This window comes from Triplophysa dalaica, chromosome 13, assembly GCF_015846415.1.
Source record: "Triplophysa dalaica isolate WHDGS20190420 chromosome 13, ASM1584641v1, whole genome shotgun sequence".
In the NCBI taxonomy this organism is placed as follows: Eukaryota; Metazoa; Chordata; class Actinopteri; order Cypriniformes; family Nemacheilidae; genus Triplophysa; species Triplophysa dalaica.
In genome coordinates this window covers 12,607,898-12,631,110 of record NC_079554.1, presented here as the reverse complement: position 1 = coordinate 12,631,110, position 23,213 = coordinate 12,607,898, and the positions used below count along the sequence as shown (strand labels likewise).

Sequence of the window (23,213 nt, the reverse complement as noted above, 5' to 3'; positions counted from 1 at the left end):
GCGTCCCCAGCCCACCATCATAAGGACAGGGTGACTTTGAGCCAGACAGATGTAAACTCACATACCAAACGCTGTTCCATCACCGATCCACGCACCTCACACAAAATGTGCCCCTTAGAAACCACATAATTATATTCATGGAGCCTTTTTACTTATTTCTAATTAAATCCTTTCCAAAATAACCACCATGATTAATCAACACTTCCTAATTTCACACATTCTCTCTCACACAGTCAGTCACACACACACACACACACACTGAGTAATGATTCACAGTGCATCAAATAACTGATTTTTAAAACACAATTTTATACGTGTGCACAGATTTTAGTACACACACATGCAATGTAAAGGATGTAAACCACTGCAAAAAAATGAATTTTAGGAGGCAAGTATGCCAAATTCTTACCCCGCAGGTGTTGTGAAACCCCTGGCACTAAGTTGAGGCATGTGCCTGTCTTCTTTTTGGCAGCTATATCCTCCCACCGTTGGGCCACCTTGCCCTTGACTTCCATTCCCACAATGCCTCTGTAAACCCTAAGTCCATGAAGAGTGCATCCACCTGTGATGGTGAGAGTTCCTGCACAGGGTAACTCCCCTTGTCCTCTACTCTTGCCCACTCTATCTCGTCTACAATCTGTCAAAATTCTCCACGACTGATTTTTTGCTGATCTCGGACCAGCTGCCGCCCTCTTATTTAGCTTCCTTGCTTCCTTCTACTCTGAAGTATGCAAACAGGTCCCGTGTCCTCTCTATACTGCATATACTGCAATGGAAAGAGTGTGTGGGAATGTGTGCATGTGTGCAACACCGGTCTCAGCATTTCTCTCTAAAAACGGTACGACTGCAGTAACAATCCATTCCCCCTTTACCTACAGCCAATCAGATTGTGTGTGAATGTGTGATGTCATCTGAGCATAAACGGAGGGGGAGTGGTGTGTGTGTCACATAGCTGGCACACACGCTCTTTAAAAACCAAACCGGGCAAGACGTGCTTGGCGCTGAAATTCCCCAAGATCAGCTGAATTCGCTCTCTGTCTCTCTTTTCTGCCACAAAATGCATTGGATTCCAGGGTTTTAGAGGAAGCCACGGGGCTGAGCTGATTAACTTTGCCTGAAAACACTGCTCCATCTTATTTGCCGCTCCCAGTGGCTTTTTACTCTAAACCTCCATAAACAGTCTAACAAAACAAATATCCCTACACAACTTGGATGCATTATTGAATGTGGGTTTTTGTTACAATGTGCTTTTTTTACCAAAAATAACTTGTTTACAATGTGTATCAGATGAATATTATATAATGACATTTTAGCTTGGCATGCATGAAATAAATATCCTTTTCTTTACTGTAGCAGTATAGAGGAAATGAACCACTATTGTTGTAGATTTCAAAAATGAAGATACAAGAAAATTAAAAGCCTGGGGACGGTGACAATCTCTAAAATTATGATAGTTTCATTAATCATGGGTATAATTTACCCCTTTATTTGTCTCCTCCCAAAAGGGTTTTAAATGATGAAAGTCATTAATATGAAATGGCTCCTGTCATTTGCCATCAGTCCCCTGTTATCTTCAACTCACTAACCTAGCCTGGAATCTCTTCTGCAGAATCTTTAATGAAAATCTCTCTTTGACAGGCGTGTGTATGTGTGTACATGTATGCATTGTGTGTGTGTGTGTGTGTGTGTGAGAGAGAGAGAGAGAGAGAGAGAGAGACAAAGAGAGAAAGGAATTTTATTTCTATATTTCATATATTTTGTTTTATATTTCATTCTATATTTATGTCTTACTCAGCAACTTATTTTAATTTTAATTTCACTCTAATGTTTGTTCTTATTGTATATGTCTTTTGTTACATGTTAAATGCGTTGGCAATGTTATAATAACACGCAATCATGCCAATAACATACCTTGAAGTTGAAAATTGAACGAGTGTGGGTCTTCGTGGTTTTGCTATAACCAGTGAATATTTCAGTAGACAATGATTTGTTTAATTTATAAATTTGTGGTGGTTAATGTATAGATTCAACCCGTTTTAACATGTTGAAAGTTTGTTGAAGAAGTGCCTGGTCCCTGTCCATGGTCCTGAAATGAAACTGAACTTTTTGGTAGTGCGATTGACCAAACATTTGACCTCCATGACCACTCTTTTTAAATACACAGTTTATTACAATACAAGCAGTCCTTGAAGTCTAAATCTATTATACATTCAGGTGATAGAAGCCCTTAAGAACAATCTTCATGAGAAAGTAATGGAAAAACAACATATTTTTAAAAGAATGAATTTTCATTTAATTTGATTTTATTTTGTTACTAAAAAGAAAGCTGAGGGGTATAAACTAGAGATCAGTAGAAGTTAGAGTACAAACAGATGTTGGCTCAGTTCGCCTAATACCTGAGGCTATCCAACTAACCCCATGGGTTTTCCCTCTCTATTAGTCCATACATGCCTGGCTTACAGACTAATGACAAAAAGAGAGAAAGAAAGAAAGAAAGAAAGAAAGAAAGAAAGAAAGAAAGAAAAAAGAAAGAAAGGGCATTGCACCACCTAGTGGTATACCGAATAAATAAAATAGCAAATGTAATTTGAAAGCTACAATAGAATAGTGAAGTGAAAAGTGAAGGGTCGATTACTAAACAAAGGGTTTACTGCCAAGTTCAGAAATATGGATTCACTGTGCCGTGAGTTTTCCCCACAACGATTTAATCTGATCTACAATAAATCCTTTTCTTTTTGTTATACATGCACACCATACATGTGAAACAAGTGCATTAAGTTGAGACGACTCTCTCTCCTGCCATGCACACACACAAGAGGCCTACATGTGAATATCTACATAATCATAAATCTACCCCTCACTATAGAAAACCGTTACTCATACACACAGTGTTTCGGACAAACACACACACACGTTTCATCCACCAAGCAACAACTATGAGGATATAAAAACATGTGTATGTGGCCGTTGAGTGCGGCTATGATTGCTTTCTCATTCACTGATATCGGAAGTCTCGAGTCAAGAGCGTCTTCCCTCCCGCGCTTTTCCCCTCAAACATGTGACTAAACCCCTTTAAATAAGAATAATTCAGCAAACTAATGCTGCCTAATTAGCATCAATAATTACAGTCCAAAGACACACATGATTTTCTGAATTATTCAGCATGATTACTACGGGAATTTCCTCTCGTGGGCTCCGATGATTTGTGCACTTATCGGTACAGATGTGCCCACAATACAGCTCAAATTCCTACTCTGTCTAGACGTGTTTTGCTAAATAAATAAAAAGATTAAAATGTTGAGGGAATAAAAGACGTATGAAAATTCAACTGCATTAAATCGGCAGTGATTTTATTTATTCATATTAGCTATTAGGCTATAGGGATTTATTTTTTAACAATAGGCCACATTTAAATGTAATGCCGGAAAAAGAGTAAGAACATATTGAAATTCTAACGTGCATTTTCAGCCTGCAATGTTAAACAATGTGTATTGCTGAGGAAATGCAAAGAAAGAATGAAAGAAAGAAAGAAAGAAAGAAATGCGACAGTGGTTTACAGACTAACTCAAAACGGATGTCAATCATGGCATCTAAAGCGTATTAAAGGACCTCCTGTTGGCTTTTGTGATGAAATGATGTTGTGGTCAGAGCCAGGGCAGAAGTAGGTCAGACAGACTAAGCATTTCATTCACATTGAGAAATGCCCACATATACTGCCTACATCATGTGGATCACATAGACACAAGTATTACCACTGAGACATGTGTATTACCACATGCAGATATTGAACATTAATGAAGTGTATTGACTCAGGATTTGCATATACTCTGGTTATAAAATCCACATTCTGCCTTAAAACAAACTCACAAATAGGGAGATTTTATCAAAATCGGAAGGTGATGCACCACTGACCTTCACTACTTTACACAGTTTGCTCGAGGCAAAGTGTCCCAAGGTGACCAGTTCAGGGTTCAGTGATATTGACTGAGCGGAAAACTCAAGGTTGGTCTGCCTTTGAAAGATAAGACAGAAACATATTATCTGGAGGGCGTTATAAGTGCCATGGATGATTCCAATGACTCAAAGTGAAGCTAAACGCAATCTTTTCAGCTTTCTAATGTGTGTGTCGGTGAAACCGGCAATGCAATATCACTGTCAGCGGGAATCAGCAATTATTTTCTTGGGGACACCAGCTGAACGCTGTGAAGTACTGAGTTTCTTTTCCCAGTTGTCATATAGATTTACATTGTATTCACACTTGACCATGAAGAAGGGTCTGGCTCCATTAAGGCTGTATGGTTGATGTAGGGGTCCATGATATTATCATGTGCTCATGTCTAATGGACAAGCCCCCCCCCCTGCATTGTGTGAGTGGTGGGCTATTGATTGTGATGTACATTACTCTAAATTGCAGTACTGTTAAATGGAGTTGAGATTTAAATGGCATTGGTAGGATCTTCCTGGGAGCCCAGAGACTAAAATTTGGGAATGATATATATTTATTTCATTTACACAATTCAGAAAAGCTTTAGACTTGCAGCCAAGCAAATAAGCAACGAAAATCCAGTTTTTAATAGCGGCGTTTCCATAAAAAATTCCCTTCAAATTGCACAAAACTGAAATGCGAATTAAAAATATGGCCAATGGAAACGTGTCAATTCGGCAAAAACTCACATATTGCAAAAAAGTTTTTGCGCTAACATGAGGTATTTTTCAATTGCAATTCCATAAAGGAATATTTCGCAACTGCAATTAAAACATTTTGGTCGCATTTATAGGTCACATGGCATATGAAGACGTCACATGATACATTTTTCAAGATGGCACGGTTTGGTTGGGCTAGATTTCTTTTTACACATCCTCAGAGTAGGTCGGGGAACGCACTTCTGAAGCTGGTTTGCAACCCACCATAAAAGAAGTTTGGCAAAAATGACTTATCGCGAGAAGACAACATTTGCATTTCAGTCTCATGGCATCATTAAATGGAAATATCATTTTTTATCGACATTTAGAAAATATTGCATACATTTTGAGCAAATCTGTAATAGAGACCCACACACTGTAATTATTTGTTGTGATCTTAACATTTTAACATTTGTTTTTCATTTTCAGTATCTAAAGCTCTTAATCTACCGCAAGGGTTATTGCAAGAAAACACAAACGATGTCTATTATAAATTCTTCATGTAATTTTGCTGCACACTGCATCCATTTTCTTCCTTGCTGACCTACAGCATGTTCTTTTGTGTCTGCACCTCTATCATATTACACCTTTGTACAAGCCAGAGCCAAAACAGAATGCTAAGAAAGAAATGAAGAAAACAAGAGGAACTCGTGGTTAAATATCAGACGCACCAAAATAATGGAGGAGGACCACATCCACAAGACCCGTCCACTACACAGCGTTCAAGGTGACCGTCTGCACTCTTGCTGGTCAGTAGGAAATTGTGTGCTCTCTGCCATATATGGCACAACATTACACAGCTATTGTGGACGAGTGCCAGGACTGAGCCAATTCTCTCTCCCTCTCTCTCACTGGCATTGTGCCAGTATTGCCTTAAAGAGAGCATGAGCACATGGTATGACCTCCGTGTAACTCTGTCTCTTTCTGTCTTTGTGCATGTTATGAATGCATTCGCATAAATAAAATGCACACAAAAAGAAAATAATTAAAGTGCCACCTACGCAAGAAACAAAGGGTAAACTTGAACCTTTTACAGGTTTGTGTGATTTTTTAGCATGACGCAGACAAAAGGCCACCTGACAAAATAGCTAAATTGCTCACGTGCACCATACACAGAACAATTTTTTTTAAACATTTATTTATGAAGACATTATTCATGGTGTTTTCCCCTTAGGGACCCACACTACACAAAAGAAAAGAAAAAGTAGGGGAACAGGACAGTAAAACGTGTCTCATTGATTTGAGAAACCCACCAGACTGTATGTGGAGAAGTGGTCGTACCGCCTACACATATGATCACTAAAAAAACATATTACTGAAAGTATGCAGAGATTTGGCGTTACTGTCAAGATAATGAGAGATAATAAATAGCAAAATTCCAAAACATATGGGAAAAAATTTAGCCTGCAAGGACTTCAAAGCAGACTTGCTGTTTTGGCCATATGGTGCCACTAATTGCTGTTTTTTAACAACATGTCACTGTTTGGATATGACGTACCCAAAAAGAGGACAAAAGAAAAAACAAGGCATACAAATATACAATGACGTAACTAACGTTTATGATTCATGTTACCCTACAATTATCACATTTTATTTGAATGGTACTGAAATGTTCAGTCGGGATGCCCACCTTCTCTAACACATTTCAACAAAGCATAGACTATCATACATAGTTGAACAGATCTGAACGCTACATATTAATGATGATATTTGTTATTGAAATAAAAATGATGTTTAATTAAACAACATGAATTATGTATGCATAAATTGTGTCTGAAGTAATGTATGGGATGGCATAGTTTATTTATAAGAATGAACCTAAATGAACATGAGGATGGATATTAGTGTCATTGCAACCCAATAAATTGGCTCATAAATGCATGAATAAAAAATAATGTAATGAACATGTTTGTGTGATGTGCGTGTGTGCGTGCATGTGTGTGTGTGCGTGCATGTGTATGTTTGTGCATGCTTCCCATTTTGAAAACAGGTGCTCATTAGCAAGACGTTCCCTCTCTGTTTTCAGCAATAAAACAGGAAATTGAAATGATAGTTCAAATGTTTTGAACCCAATGAATATTGCCTATGATGAGCTCTTTGTTTCAGGCAGGAAGGGATGCTCTCACACACACAGTAATGGTAATCTAATCTGATCAAGGGAGGGGATCAAATGGGTCTAATTAGCAACTCTAATCTGCTCATTCAGGAATAGCTGAAGAATTCTCGACTCGCGTGAAGAGTGAACATCGAATATTGAATTTCAATGTGTCTAATGTTGAATATATATACAGAAATATGAGACATTCAAGGCAAAGGGAAAATTTTCATTTGATTTGGAAGTCCACACATGTACGGTTTAGGCCAAAGTACTCCGGGCCTCCTTAAGAGATGAGATATTTATTCATCTCTACTATTTTTCTTTCAGCAGTATCATAATATGACAGCTCTGCCACTGCTGTTTCATACTATGCATAAGTGTAACACATAAGCACATGGTTATGTATTTCCTGTTCTGACTTAATTTTGCAACCAATGAGGCATAGAGGGGCGATGACATACTATATAACATATTTAGCGGCACATGATTCATTCCACCCACAAGCATCTTAACATACCATCAATCTGGCCTGACACTCAACACAGTGATCTACTTCTGGGTTCTAGGGAGACCAGAGTCCTATGTTACCTATACAGAAATATTGAGCCCATGCGACCATGTCGTAATCATTGACAGGTATAGGATCATATTAGGGGTTTTTGTTCTAAACATTGGAATATACATAAATACATAAGTCATAAAGGTAACACTGTACAATAAGGTTGTATTTGTTAACATATGAATTTAAGAACAAAAGTTCTGTTTACATTATTACATGTTAACATGTATTACTTCAGAATTACTTGCATTACATTTTTTATATCATATTAAAGTCCCCATGAAATCAAAATGTACTGTTCTTCCTGTATTTTTGTCTCATCTCATATGTCCTGATAGGAAAAAAAGACATTCGCAACTTTCATTTCATGGTGAACTTAACATTAGTTAATGCATTATAAACTAACATGAACAATTGCATTGCCATTAACTTTATAGCATTTACAAAGATTAATAAATGCTGAAAAACTATATTGCTCATTAGTGAAAGTATTATCATCATGAGTCAAAATATGATCTATTTCCGTTTAATTCAAATATCTTTATTATAGTTTTAATACTTAAATAGCGGCTTTGTTTTTTTTTGTCTAAAAATCAATAAAACTAAATAAATATATTTGAGAAGTTTTATGAGAATAAGACCAATTTGTAGAAAATCTATCTTTAAATTAAATTTATTGACAAATTGAAAAAAAGATAATTTTCTAATAGGGTAAATATATTTAATTGAGGACATACGATTCCTTATACAGTATCTTATACAACCTTGCATCCCAGTTAAATATTTACATTTTGTTAAATTCTTTTTTAAAGCGGTTATTTTCTGAAAAATGACAAAAAAAGACTAAAATACTGGCTGGCAATAAAGATTGGTAATGCTTTTCATATAATGAATTGTGGTTTAAACAGACTTACACAGTAGGTGTAAGGGGTGACTTTCACAGACGAACACATCTCTAGAGTCAGCTATTTCGCTTGTATCCTCTCTCCTTCGTTCTTAGAGTCTCAGACTGAACAATCTTTTATCATAATTGCATTTCTAAACTCATTCACTCTTCTCCGTCCTCTCTGATTTCATCTGAAGAGTGGTCCACACACAGGGCACACAAGCACAACAATGCTGGTCAGTGTAAAACTACAGATGTATTCGTTGTAAACAACATCCATATTTTATAGATAAACAAACAGTTCAGTTGAAAACTGAATGTATGTGACTATAAATAAAAATAAACACTCCTAAACTCCACAAGGGCAATTTTGCAACAAGAGACGTCACTAGAACTGCAAAGCACCAAATTAAAACAAACAAACTTTTCATGCATGCAGTTGTGACAAATCTGCATCGCATTTCTCTTGTCAACATACATCTGCAGAGCAGCATCTGCTGAAACAATGCGCCAAATAAGACTAGCAAGGACTCTTTGCATGCTGATGCGTGGATGCAGTTATCAATCAAAACATCATAACAAAATACAAATCATATCCACCCGTACCCTTAACTATTCAAAGCTATACAAATTGAGAAGTCAGCCTTACAAAAGACCCAATGACATCTGCACAGGTATATGCTGTGTCATCCTACACAACAGCGAGGTCACCTTTATGCCAAAGCATGCGTAAGCGCTTACCCTGCAGCCTCTGCATCTCATTGGCAATCTCCCTGTCTGAACGGCCATAGTGCTGAGCGGATGCCATTCCACTGATTTCAAGTCAGTTGATGCTGATGCAGGTCAGCCACCTGAGACTTCTCCAATGATCCAGGATCCGCTTAATGTACATTAAGTCCTAAAAACTCAAAATCACTGCATGCCACGCAAACATACGGTCCCTTTCCTCCCCTTGAAGTTCTGTGCCTTCTGCAGGAAGCAACCTCTAGCACTTCTCTCTCTCTCTCTTTCTGCATCTCAGACACCACAGTAGGCACCGGCGTTCGTTTTCACTGCCACCTGGTGTCCAATCAGAATGCAGATCTTGAGTGCATGTTATTGACCAATTGAGGGGCCTGAATTCTGCACAGCCACATCAGTAAGGCAGACAACATTACACTAAGTGAAGGCCGTCATCAGGGAAGATAACTGGTAATGTTGTCTCGGCCCTTGGGATGAGCCCACTAAGATCTTTTGTAGTACAGTTTGTTTGTTGGGCCCTTAGGAGCGGGAGGCCACCCCCAAAAAATGTCCAGGGAAATTAGCAAGGCAAGTTTATGTTAACCATGTTGTGAGATATAATGTTATGCTCTTCACCTGCAGTACAGCTTCAACCACACACATACATCTTATTGATAAAATGCAAGTAAAACGCCTGACTAAAGCGATAAGCAACGCCTGTATAAAGGGATAAGCTTACAATTCATAGAGTAAACTGCTGAGTGTGCTGGTTTTCAAGCAATGCAATGCTTAGCAATGACCTCCACGCGGTCACTGCAGATGCATGTGTCAGAGAGAGAGAGAGAGAGAGAGAGAGGGAGAGAGGGAGAGAGAGAGAGAGAGAGAGAGAGGGAGAAAGAGAGAGAGAGAGAGAGAGAGAGAGACAGAGAGAGGGAGAGAGAGAGAGAGAGAGAGAGAGAGAGGGGGAGAGAGAGAGAGAGAGAGAGAGAGAAGAGAGAGAGAGAGAGAGAGAGAGAGAGAGAGAGAGAGGGAGAGAGAGAGAGACAGAGAGAGGGAGAGAGAGGGAGAGAGAGAGAGAGAGAGAGAGAGAGAGGGAGAGAGAGAGAGAGAGAGAGAATGTGTGCAGTATGCCATTCTTAAACTGGCATCTCACCTTCTTTATAGATGCACCATGAAGCTCCTTAGCACCTCATCAACAACTTGCTGAATATTTTCCTGGGAAGACATAAGAAATTCATATACATTGAATATTGAATCATAAGAAATAAAGAGAGGACTTCATTTTGATGATCAAAAAGATATAAAAACGTGCAATATGGAGTTTTATAATTTTAATGTATATATCTGTATTTATAAAAATACCAATCATACAAAAATGTTAAAAACATAATTTGCCCGAAAAAGTAGCTGCAATATGTTCTCCAAAGAGTAACGGCGCCATCTGCTGTTCGTAGAGAGAGCACTTTTATTTCTCTGGCTCATAATAAGTTACTTCAACTAAAACCTGACAAAAAAAGCAGTCACTAAGCTTTGAAACAATAACAAAAAAGTAAAATGCCATGGGCCTATGGGAAGGACGTTTTTTAACGCGTCTGCATTTTCATAACATTTGTTTTACATTCATATTTAATCAATTATCAAAAACTATGCATCATTTAAAAGCTAAAACACTCATCATTCATGTTCTGAATGTGTTTTTGCAATCAATACAATGCTCAAAAATAGGGGCCCTAAATAAGAGGTTAAAGAATATTGAGAATTATTACAATACATGAGGAGAGAATGTTTCAAAAGAAAACTTCATGGCAATCGGGATTTGTAGAGCTATGATTTAAACACTATTCAATCTAAAAAAAGAAATCTGCTAAATGCATGGCCAAGTGTTCACAAATATGAATCACCCATATGATATAATGTCAATGCAAGAACACACGTACAGTAAGTAGCTTAAAATAAATTGCAATCTATTCTTTAAAACGTGTGTTTGGTCAAAGCTGATTTCACAAGGAACAATAAGAGGAAATGTCAGTACAGGGCTTATCCCTCCCCTCCCAAAACAGCGACTCTGTCCTGAAAACCTTACTAATCACCTCCAGATACCCTTCATGAACACTTGAAATGGAAAGCACTATGTCTTACTAGTTTGTGTCACTTTAACTGCTTTCTCTGCAGGATCTTATCAGGATATTGTTTGGGCTGGACGGCCAGCCTGGTCAGGATAACCCGGCACTACTGGCATGTCTATACGGAAAGAGAAATTGGAATTGTAAAAGCTCAAGAATCTTGGAAATTGTGTTGGGAAACACAGAAATATGCAAACCTTTTCCTCATTTCATATTGTTTTTTTATAAGGTTGAGAACACGTTCTTGATACTTTTTGATTGTGAAATATCCTATGATGGTTTACTTGGTGTTTATGAGAAAAAGGTTTTGTAAAATAAGAATGTGCTCAATGCTCAATTTCTCTTATTTGTCCATTTTATTTTCTACATTGCATTTATTTATAAATTATATGAGCCAATTTTCTATTAAAAAAAGTGGATAAGGTGAATACAGATGAGCCACTTTTTTGTCTTTAAAGGAATACTCCATTTACTCACCCTCGAGTTGTTCCCAATTTGCATACATTTCTTTGTTCTGATGAACACAAAGAAAGATATTTCGAGAATGTTAGAGTCTGACAGGTCATGGGCACCATATTCCATACTATAGTCGGAAAAAATATATAAACATTTTTTCTACTATGGTAGTCATGATGCCCCAGAACAGTCAGTTGCTAACATTCTTCCAAATATCTTTCTTTGTATTCAACCAAAGAAAGAGATTAAGAAACAACTTGTGGGCGAATTCATAGCAGAAGTTTAATTTTGGGGTGAAGGAGTATCTTTATAAATGTGATTTTCTATATTCCATATTAACCTGTGACAATCTAATAGTAGAATATAATCCATTTGGTGTCACACAGTATTCCATAACAATTAACTGAACAATTGTCAGAAACTGTCACAATTTACAATTCCATAAAAGTCAAATATATGTAATAACACACATGTATATATACAGTTTATATATAATAATATTTAAATAATGTAATTACAATTTTATAAGTATATGTTATTCTAGTTTTTGTGATTATACAGTAGGTTGAATTTATACTGATATGTGATTTATATCATTAACCTATAAATTGCAAAGCATAAAAAGCATATCTCTCATATAAACTACAGACTCACAAAATGCCATCTGAGGTGACACAGAGCAATACATCTTTCAAAGTTCATGAGTTTAAAGAGAAAGAAAAAAGGAAGGTGAGACAAGTAAAATCTAATGGATGAGAGCATGGGGAGCATGGTCACATACACCTTGACTCTCCCCCTCTCTCCACCCTTCCCCTCCAGCCCACAGGAACCCTGTTCTGTGCCGATAAGGACAGCCTGCTGCTGATTTTACGCAGGAAAGGCAGGAAATGTCAAGAGAAGACTTTGCTTTGCCACAAACAACAGAGCAACTCCAGCCCTGCAGAAGATCCTGTTTGCCATAGAGCGGAGTCGTCCGGGACAGAAAGACAGACACGGGCACAGAGAGGAGGGTCATGGAGAACTAAGGGGTTGCCCAGACACAGATATAGAGAAAAAAAACACAGGAATAAAAGGAAAACGTGAGTAGACAAAAGGGTTTGGAGGAGAGATTGTGTCCTCTCTTGGACACCTCTCTTGGAGCTATGGCAGATAACAGCACTCATCCTATTGTGGAAATACTGGAGTCTTTTGGATTGAGTAAGTCATTTTACAATATTTATAAAGCAGTCTCTCTCACAATTTTTACGAATAATGTTATGTTGTCAACTCTGAACTTAAATAAATGCCGGCTAGTTTTCAGCATTATGTGCTGAGAACTTTAAAGAGAATTTGCTTCTCGACAGAAAGGCAGAGAGTAGTAAAGATATTGGCAAGAGTTATCTGTGAAAAAACAACAGTCAGTCAGCCTGTAGCTTTTTCCATTTAGTCTTTCCAAATGTCCTTTCCAGATGAGCCTTTACTCTGGACTGTGATTATTTTCTCACAGGGAGCAAAATTGTATATTAATACGCACTTTGGAGTACACTTAAGACTTTAAAGAGTTTTTGCTGTCATATTACAAAAACATGGCGGAAAGTTATGCACTGTCATTATTAGTCTGACTAATAGACAACTCATTCTTCAATAACCTGAAACAGATTTTAAAATCATACTGACAGACACTCCAAAACACAGGGAATTAGAAATATTACTTTTTCTATAGTTTTTTTTTAAATTGCAGATTTCAAAGGAGCGTTAATGTCACGTGACACTCAGGATAACAGGCGTGTGTGCTACTGGAATCGGTATTTCTCTGGACAATGGAATGTCACAACAGGAAACTTCCTAAAATTCAAACTATTTAATTCAGTTTAGTGCCATAAAAAAGCACTGGGTGTACCCTATATATTAGGAATTTTACCGCCCACTATGTGTCAGAATAGAATTCTTTAAAAACAAAATAGCCCTATTGATTTCCATTATGGAAAAAAAACGCAGTTATTTCTAAAATATCTTTCATACGTGTTTTAAATGCTATGAGACCGAATAAATGAAGAAAGATTTTTAATTTTGGTTGAACTATCCCTTTAAACTGCTTCCAACAGTCAGTCACTCAAGATCCTAAAATCATTAGTCCACTCCTTTAGCCATCTGAAATAAATAGGAAACATTTCCTTCCAAATGGACTTTTATAACCAGACATTTAAAAACAAAAACAAGTTTATAACTATACTTTTCTTAATGCTTTATTAAATGACATCTCTTTTCCTCTAGGAGATGTCATACTGGCCTTCTGTCTTTCTATGGTTGTTGGTCTACTGCTAGGTGCGCTGGTCTACATGACTTTGACCTGGATGTCTCGCCGTCGGGCCTCGGCAACAATCACACGCCTCCCCGTCCACCGTTCCACCACCCGTTCTTCCTCACCGCCATCTCGTTCTGGCTTCAGTCAACACAGCAGCAGCTACGACAGACGCAGCAATAACAGCCTGGCCAGTGCTGCCTTTTCTTTCCATCGACAGACCTCTTCCTCACCAACAGACTATGGCGACTTGCCGGGCCGCAAATCTAGTTTCCGGACCTCCACCTTCCATCCTCTTCTCCAGTGCAGTCAGATCGCTCGCGAGGCAGAGGAGGGTGCCCAGGGAAGCCACCCACAGACCCCAGCTCTCACTACAAGCCCCGGGGTGGCCGGTTTAACCAACACTGTGAGTTCTATGATTACTCCACCCAGAGCCAGGAACAGACCAGATTCCTTCTGGAGCAACAGCAATCTTAGGGGCTTCCATGCTGGCCAGACCCCACCACCTGCCTATGACAGTATCATACGAGCCTATCAGGAGACGACCACATGAAAGAGAACACAATAATATGGTTGGGAGAAGACAAATATATGCATAGGCTTGGACTAAATTGGACAATAGGAATTTCAGTTCCCAGTTTCTTTGGGGGCTTCTAAACTCAGTCATGGCAAGTTTCCCAAAGATGTTGTGTTATATTTATGTGGGTTGTTGTGTATGTGCTCAATTGTGGTTGTGCATACAAGTGTTGAATGATTTAAAATGCATGAGAACGAAAGAGAGAGAAGTAGAAATATAAAAGAAAAAGCCAGAGATATAGAAGGTCAGGGTGGGGTTGCAATAAATCTTACTTAAGTTGTATTTTGATAAACAGCCATTTATTGTAAACAGTCATTTAAAATAATTTTGCCACAAACTCATTGGATTAAGTCTTTATTCGGTTTTATAGGAACTCTAGTCTTTTAAACCCTTGTAAACATTCCTCAGCCAAAATATCCTCATAGGAATAAACTTTTTTCATTGCTACATCTGCATGTCATCATTGAATAAATCACTGCTACTTTTCATATGCCTAAATCTCAACAGAAAGAGCACTTGTTATTATTTTGTGGTTCTTTGACAGCTTCGTGAATTCATCCTTTAAAACAGTTGGTGAAAATGTACAAACAAATGACAAATATGTTCCTAAAGTGTTTTAAAGAGGGTTTACAGCACACATATCCTGGATGTGACCTGATATCCTTCACAAACATGAGTGGATTTCCCTTAACAAGAGGAGGGAATTCTCTCAGCAGGTTGAAATGAATGCAAAGGATTCAACTTTCTATGAAAACATAGCTGTGCCAGCTGCAAATGACATACACAGTCACATATACAGTCATTTGCCACACAGACAGATTTTAATTTCCTAAATACAATAGGCCCGTTACTCTGAACAATGTAGTGCGCACTGCGCAGTATTACGGTCAGTGTTGCCAGTGTTGACCGGAGACAAATGCATAGGGCGGGTGGACAATAAACACATAACCAACGTGATATAGAGGCTATCCATTGTTCAATAAAAATAAATGTTTTTTAAACATCTCTCAAGAGGGGACTTTGAACTCAGGTGTACGATCAGTGTTGCCCGCCAGATCTGGCATCAGTGATTACGGTAAGGATACGTGACACTGGTTTTTACGGTAATGACGCTTCACATTGTAGTCCGTTCAAATACGAAACATTTCCTGTTTATATAGTTGTCAAAAGTGAACGCGTGTATGCGCAAACCCGGTTTATTTGAAGGTGCTCCTGTTTTAAGAGGTAACGTTAAAGTGCGCGTTTAAAGTACGCTTTCAGTGACAGTTCTAAACGCAGACAGTGAATTAGCTATCCAGCTAACTAACACTGCTAATTTAACCTCGAACAATTATGATTTTTCATTTATGTGAGATGTTTTTAAGAATATTTAGCATTAAATAGACGATCAGACCTGATGTCTGTTGTATAGAAGTGTGCTCGATGCGTCGAAAACAGGAGATCAGGTGACAGGGAACCCGCTGGAATGCATTGACTCTACCGCTTCTTTGACTGATCGACGTGAGAAGCTTAACGTTACTGTAGAAGTGAGCATAAACACCTGTCATATGTCTCACCGTTTATTTGGTGTCATCTGACGTGTGTTCTTGTCGGATATCTGCGAGTAAAGCCCCAAATGTCGGCGTCTGCACTACGACTGATCCGCTGCCGCAGGCTGAGCACCGGCGGACCCGCTGTGAGGAGACCGCTGCCATGGAAGGACCTTCGTAAGATTCTTTTTAGTACACATTTTGTATTTCTGGTATACACAAGTCATTTTAACAGATGCTTGTTTATTTAGGAAAAATGGCAAAAGTCACGGGTGCAGTAATTTTGGGGTAAGTTCATCACAGTTTTAAAGGTCCTAATTTTGTAATCACAAAATTACCATTAACAGTGATTCGTAACCATAGTTTTACTATAATATCATAATAAATCCAGCAAAACTACTATAACAAAACCATCCTTAATTTCCTTGAGAGTTTGCAGATTTCATTTATACACTTGATGTTTCTATATATTTGACAGTTTTTGTGAAGTGTGAGCTGTGACAGTTTTAATAAAACCATTGGGTTTCTCTTCAACAGAAACCCCAACATACTTTCTGACTCTTATCTTATTTGTTTCGACAGGGGATGTGTTTTCATCACGTATGAAGTGTTTACGCTGAAACAGGCCGTCACTATCGACACAAGTGCCATTTTACAGGAGAAACACAAGTCCTACATCTACCTAACTCATGCCACCAATAGAGAACAGGAGAGTCTTGCTTCTGGTACATCATGTTGACTTTTTTACTATAAAGTCATTTACATTATGCATTTTGGCAGGTGCTCTAAAAGCAACCTTTAGTAAAAAGACATTGGCTTAGCCTTAAGAAATGATCTATCAGTTGAACAACAGGAACACTACTGTAGTTGTAAAACATTAACTCATAACTCATATACTCCACATAAGTAATGTTAGCACTTTAACAGACCTTTAAACTTTTTCAGGGCTCACTAACAAAACCAGAAAAGAGCTTCATAAAGCAGTTAGAAAGTTTCTCGAAATTTCCTCCAGAGTTATGCTCCGCCCCCTGGACGGTGAGTATTCATTTGTTCCCATTGACAGTTCATGTCAGTTATCATATCGTAGCGGATTAAAATTGAAATGTTATCTAGGATCATACAGGTATACCGAAAGATATGCTTACAGAAAACCCACATAGGACAGAAGGGTTCATTTCACTTTTTCAGGAAACATCTGCAGATATCTTTCTGTTGAGTTATAAAGATGACTGTCACATGTATCTGCGAAGAGAGGAACTGACATTCAGTGTTGTTCTCTTTTATAGTCCTATAATAGACTGTGTTTAACGTTTGGCTCTGTTCTTTATCACAGCTCACTTGAAGGCATTGGATTTGAGGGTATAGAGAAGTGTATAACAAATAGATTAAACCTGAGACAGTTTAGCCAAGTGTTCCACAGTAGACTGTTAAAATGTAGAGAGATCTGAAGTGATGTCTCACTGATATGTGTCGATGGGGTTCGTGACTGTGTGCTCACTGCTCCATCAGAGCATCTAAGTCATATGGACGCAGACCCTCATGAATATGCCCTTTGGATCCTGTTGAAAAGAACTTGCTCTGCCGACCGGGCCATGAGACAACAGGCGGTGCAGGACCTGGCCCAGAATCACCACTGGCAGGGTGAGAGACTAAAGATGTATTCGCACTACAACTGTAGTGACTGCCCAATAGTACTGGCTTTATCTCAGCACTTCTCACAGTAAATGCAATGGCGTGCATTGACTGTTGCATGCCGCTAGGTGTCAGTCCAAGGCAGCTGCGTGTAACCTTTGTATGGTAATTGGTCTTTTGGCCTGTCCACCACAGATTATCAGTACCAGACAGCAGCACAGGTGGTCGATCAACGCACAGCTGTGGGTCTCGCCCGCATCCCTAATGTGGACCTGCGATTCTTTCTTCCTCCTCCTGCTCTACCACACAAAGAGGATGTGGGTAGATATTCCAAACATTGGTTGAGCTGACTTAAAATGTCTTGGTTTTCCCTGCTTGCATTAGTGTTCATGTGTTATGTGTGTATAGGATATATCAATAGAAGACAGCCTCAGACAGTTGCTTGCTTCTTTACCCCAGTCGGAGGTGGATCAGTGCGTGCAGTACTTTACCTCGCTGGCACTTAGAGAGAGCAGCCAGTCACTGGCCTCCCAAAGGGTGAGACACACAATTAAATACATATTCAAAATTGACTTTAGATGAAAAATCCACTCTAAAAGCTGTGTTTTGCTCTGTGGATTTAGGGGGGGCTGTGGTGTTTTGGAGGAAATGGGTTGCCCTACGCTCAAAGCTTGACATCCACCCCCTCAGAGAAGGTGGAGACTTTCTGCCTGCAGGCTCTGGTGCAGCACTCAAAGGTGAAGATTCCCCTCTGTTTATAATCCGCTGCACAGCATTGCAGTGGGTGTAGTGCATTTTTGCACACTGACACTTTTTGTAGGGCAAGGAAATAAACAGTGATCAAAGGAGTTTCTGTGAATGAGTAAAGCTCTCTCGTGTCATTTCAAAGTTCCCTCATTTCAAATCTGTATGAATTTCTTCTGCAGAACACAAAAGAAGATATATTTGAAAGCCAGTTTTTATTCAGACAACATTGATCCCCATTGACTTCCATTGCATTGACACAAAACCACATTTCTTAAGATATCTTCCTTCGTGTCCCACTGAAGAAAGAGTCATATACAGGTTTTGAATGGCCTGATGATGAATAAATATTGAAAGAAGGTTTATTTTGACCTGAACTATCACATTATTCCTCACAGGTCCCCAGTCATTGTGACCACATTGTTGCCAATGGAGGATTGCAGCTTTTACAGAGAGTCTACCAGCTACGCCGAGACTCTCCCAAGATTCAGCGTAACATTGTGCGAATTATTGGAAATCTTGCCTTGAACGAAAGCTTGCATACTGCTATAGTACAGTCAGGTTAGCTTTGCGCATAAGGTTGTTTATATCCTTATTCACTAAAAGCATATGAACTGTTATGACATTTATATGTAATGACTATAATTGTAATAATTCAAATTCTGTATTTTCTCTAGGTTGGATGTCCACCCTAGCTGAGATGATCCAATCACCACACATCATGCAGGCATCTCACGCTGCCCGTGCATTGGCCAACCTGGACCGAGATGCAGTAAGAGAGAAGTACCAAGATGGCGTTTATATCTTGCATCCGCAGATCCGTACAAAGTAAGCATACTTTAAATTAAGCATGAACTTATTCAATATTAATGCTCCGTAAATCATATATTTAATCTCATTTCATTTCCTTTATAATCAGCCAATCAATCAAAGCTGACATCCTTTTTGTGCATGGCCTGCTGGGAGCAGCGTTTAAGACGTGGCGTCAAAAAGACTGTGATATTACGGGCGATGATGACAAGACCTCAGAAGGGATCCGAGACGACTACACTGAATGCTGGCCCAAGGTTAAATATTTTTGTAAAAAACGCTATGAATGAAGCATAGGGGTAAAATCACAGATTTAACAAATGTTTTCTGCGGTGTAACAGCATTACAGGGCTGAAGAGGCATTTGGAAAGTCAGTCTCGATCTCATTTTGTATTTTTCACAGTCATGGTTGGCCGCAGACTGTCCAAACCTCAGAATCCTATCAGTGGAGTATGACACGCATTTAAGTGACTGGAAGGCAAAGTGTCCTGCCGAAAACCAAAGGTAAATTATATTTAATTAACAAAGTTGGGAGGAGCCCGTGCAAATAATTACATAGCTGCCTGTCATTAGCTATTACATCACCCTACCAAAACAAGAGTGAGCTCTATAAATAGTTAAATCGCCTTACCTCCTTTCACTCCACATTTTGGAGTATCCCTCCTCCACCCTGACTCCACACCATTAAACCCAGTAGCTCCTCACTGCAGAACGCGAGATCCAGGGGGCAAGGTCTCCTCCCATTGCATTGTGATTGGTCGACACTGGAACTAGACTCCTCAAAATCCCCTCCCACATTAAGTCGTAATAAAGTTATTAAATTGACAGAAAAACAAACTGGCTGAAGACAAACTTTACTATTAATGTGTTTTTAATAACACATTTTATTACATTTAGGGCAAAGGTTTGGGTCAGGGTACTTTTAATAACACATTTTATTACATTTAGGTTAAGAGTTTGGGTTTGGGGAAACATATTTAACTGGGATCATTACTTACAGGCGTACAATAAATTATGATTACATTGGGAAGAGCAAATGTTGGCGACCACGGGTTGTAACTTTACTCTCCAAATGCTAAGTATATAAAGTGGGAGGAGTCTGGTCTGGATTAAATCTCTTTTCTACCCGGGAAGAATACCAATCTCAGAGCCCTCTCCCTGGACAGCACGGCAAATACACATACTATATACTCTACTTACTTAATCGCCGCCTATTTAATTATTTGCTAAGTCGAACTCGTGAAATAGTGGTGGTGTGAAGTATGTAAGTGAGTTATCAGGTTAACTTATTGTACTATGATTATTGTTCAGAAAATCATTGGCCTACAGGAGTCAGGAGCTGCTAAGGAAATTGAAGGATGCGGGTGTAGGAGACAGGCCTGTGGTTTGGGTAGCCCACAGTATGGGAGGTTCGTTTTTAAAGCACACATAAGTAAAACTTTTATATGGTCTTAATCGTGCATCATTTCTATGGTTTATAAATCTGTAGAGTTAATTTGGTTTACTTATCGTTTTTGTTTCATAGGTTTACTTGTGAAAAAGATGCTTTTAGATGCCTCAAAGGATCCTGACCTCAGTGCTCTGATCAAGAACACTAAAGGAATTCTGTTCTACAGCGTTCCTCACCACGGCACGTTCATGGCAGAGTACTCTGTCAACGTTCGATACCTTCTGTTTCCCTCTATAGAAGTCAGAGAACTATGTAAAGGTGCAAGACTTTCGTTCTCAGAATTTCTCGTTTATTCTTGATGGTATGATTGAATAAGTCTTTGTCTCACACACTTTATTTCTGCTCAGACTCTCCGGCGTTGCGTGACCTGAACGAAAATTTTCTCAACATTGCAAAAGAACGAGAGTTTAAAGTTCTTAGCTTTACGGAATCATTGCCTACCTCCATTGGGCCAATGCTCAAAATATTGGTTGTTCCATCTCAATCGGCAGGTAGGTCAAAATAATAACTGAAGCTGTCGTTATATAACTGTAATGTTATGCTTCATTTGTGAGGTTTTCATATTGTTTCTCCCTTCAGAGCTTGGAATTGGGGACCTTATCCAGGTGAATGTAGAGCACCTAAACATCTGCAAACCAGAAAATAAGAATTCCTTTATCTACAAACGTAGTTTACAGTTTATTCAGGATGCTCTTGGAGGACCGAGAATGAAGTAAAGTCAAGTGTAAGTTAGGTTAGTGCCTACAGTGCTTAACTGATCTCTTGCCATGTTTTAGTCTGCCTCTTGAGGATTTAACAATTACATTTTAAAGATAGTGTTACTTATAAGAACTGGAGAAGTAATTCAGGTTTTTTTTGTCGTGATGTTTTAACATTCTGCCGTAAAATGAAAACTCCACAATCTTTTCCGGTTCAGTCTTGCAAATATTTATGTTTCAAAACTTTTATTTAGCCTTTTAATGTATTAGGCCTAGCGTGTTGTGCTTACCTTGGAATCTAATGGAGGACAATGTACTGTTATTCTAAAGGAAACATTTAGCATTTCTTTTTAACTATATATCGTAAGGTGAAATGCATGAGTATCAAGTTACGTTATCTTGTACATCAATGTACAGTTTAAGAGACATAAGAATTTTGTTTTATTTAAATTATTTGTTCTTTATATTTTTAGTAACAAATTGAATGTTGAAACAATATTTTCTTAACTCATCAACCTTCTTTGTACCCCTAACGTTACCTCAAAGCACAGGATGGTCGGTGTTTCTCTCACACAATTGTGCCAAATAATCATTACATCGCTGGTTTAAATAAAGTTCATTCTAACTTTTAATTTCTATTTTCATCTGCCGTTTATTTTATTTAGGACTTTTATACGCTACGTCATCTTTCAAACGCTCCAATGCAGCAGGTGGCGCTATAGCTGTAAAGCGCGTAGATTAGTTGAGGAAGACGATTGTTACTAGACGTGTTCACTGTGGATTTGAAAATAAAGTTCCTTTTGAGACACACAAAACAATCAACGTGAGTGTCTTGACCTGGGCTGTAAAATTGTTGTTTTTAAAATACTAGAATTTGAATGTAACTTTAGCGGTTTAGTGTAGCATTTGACTTATTTTAAACATTGATGGTGCGTGCATGCAAACATATAGCGCATGTCATTATTTATGTTCTTAAAACATCTTACTCTTTGTCCTTTAATAGATACGAAAGATATATTTGTGAAGGAAGTGTTAACACAGCCCGTCCACAATGGTCAACGTATTGAAAGGAGTTCTCGTCGAATGGTAAGCTAAACCTAGCATAGCCATTTAAAATAAGAGATGCTTCAGTTAAAATGATTTTCTTCTCAAATATTAAACAGTGATCCAGCTATGAAACAGTTTCTTTTGTATCTGGACGAGACATCGGCCTTGGGTAAGAAGTTCATCATCCAGGATTTGGACGACACGCACGTTTTCATCCTGGCTGAAGTCGTGCATATTCTTCAGGAACGCGTAGGAGAACTGATGGACCAGAATTCATTCCCCATCACCCAGAAATAAACGTCTGAGGAATCTGACAGGAGCCATTACAATCTGTGAGATCGCGTGGATGTGGAGATCCGTCCTGTATGGACACCAAAACAAAGATGCACATGCAGGACAATCTCTGTGGCATCAGTCATATAATTCATTTATAAGATTACGAATATAAATGGAGAATGGCATTACGTATTAAAAGGAATGACGAATCAAGTTCAGATAGGTTGTATAGGGTGCAATATTAAAAGATGTTTGTTAATGGATGATAAACAAACGCAGGAACGTTTGTATGTGTCAAATAAAAATTTGAACAAATGTGCTCTTGTGCTATTTTTTCACCTTCAATTATTTAGTTTAGTAAGATTATAAGGTTTAAATGAATGCTTGGACACATTGTCCTTTTGTGTCTATTCTGTCTTAATCTTTCGAGCCATCAAGCGCCTTTATGTTGTGTTTTTGACAATGAAAAAATCATATCCACTCTATTGTGAGCCAATCCAAAAATGAAATGCTCGAGATTGTGTCTTATACTTTCCTTTATTTCCCACAGAGCCTCGGTGATTGTTTACCTATGTATATGTCTATTTATAATATAAATGTAAATGTTGTAATACGGTAACGCGGTAAACGCATCTAAACCACAT

At 38.4% G+C, this 23,213-nt stretch overlaps 4 protein-coding genes across 5 annotated transcripts in view; 3 read left to right on the top strand and 1 right to left on the bottom strand.

Moving 5' to 3' along the window:
- Positions 1-9,089, bottom strand: part of LOC130433948 (nesprin-1-like) — a 32,361-nt gene extending 23,272 nt beyond the window's left edge. Inside the window, exon 1 of the mRNA XM_056763755.1 lies at positions 8,968-9,089. Coding sequence (XP_056619733.1) covers positions 8,968-9,034 — 67 coding nt within the window. The 5' untranslated portion in view covers positions 9,035-9,089. The remainder of the gene's footprint in view (positions 1-8,967) is intronic.
- A 3,307-nt stretch (positions 9,090-12,396) lies between these two features.
- Positions 12,397-14,830, top strand: myct1a (myc target 1a). Its single transcript, XM_056764937.1, has 2 exons — positions 12,397-12,722; positions 13,779-14,830. Exons 1-2 carry the CDS (start codon positions 12,668-12,670, stop codon positions 14,357-14,359), a joined length of 636 nt encoding a protein of 211 aa, XP_056620915.1. The 5' UTR covers positions 12,397-12,667; the 3' UTR covers positions 14,360-14,830.
- Positions 14,831-15,436: 606 nt separating this feature from the next.
- On the top strand, positions 15,437-21,264 carry serac1 (serine active site containing 1). The gene is made up of 17 exons (XM_056764936.1): positions 15,437-15,607; positions 15,973-16,089; positions 16,164-16,200; positions 16,495-16,637; positions 16,858-16,947; positions 17,422-17,553; positions 17,740-17,861; positions 17,953-18,081; positions 18,168-18,281; positions 18,687-18,849; positions 18,966-19,116; positions 19,208-19,355; positions 19,502-19,602; positions 20,410-20,507; positions 20,624-20,806; positions 20,896-21,039; positions 21,128-21,264. Exons 1-17 carry the CDS (start codon positions 15,565-15,567, stop codon positions 21,262-21,264), a joined length of 2,052 nt encoding a protein of 683 aa, XP_056620914.1. The 5' UTR covers positions 15,437-15,564.
- gtf2h5 (general transcription factor IIH, polypeptide 5) lies at positions 21,148-22,888 on the top strand. 2 transcript variants are annotated; one of them, XM_056764939.1, is made up of 3 exons: positions 21,148-21,272; positions 22,250-22,332; positions 22,410-22,888. In XM_056764939.1, the coding sequence occupies exons 2-3, from the start codon at positions 22,298-22,300 to the stop codon at positions 22,588-22,590; spliced, it is 216 nt and encodes a 71-aa protein (XP_056620917.1). In that variant the 5' UTR covers positions 21,148-21,272; positions 22,250-22,297; the 3' UTR covers positions 22,591-22,888. The 2 variants fall into 2 exon arrangements, with proteins under 2 accessions (XP_056620917.1, XP_056620916.1); XM_056764938.1 differs by lacking the exon at positions 21,148-21,272 and adding an exon at positions 21,946-22,069.
- The last annotated feature ends 325 nt before the right edge of the window (positions 22,889-23,213 follow it).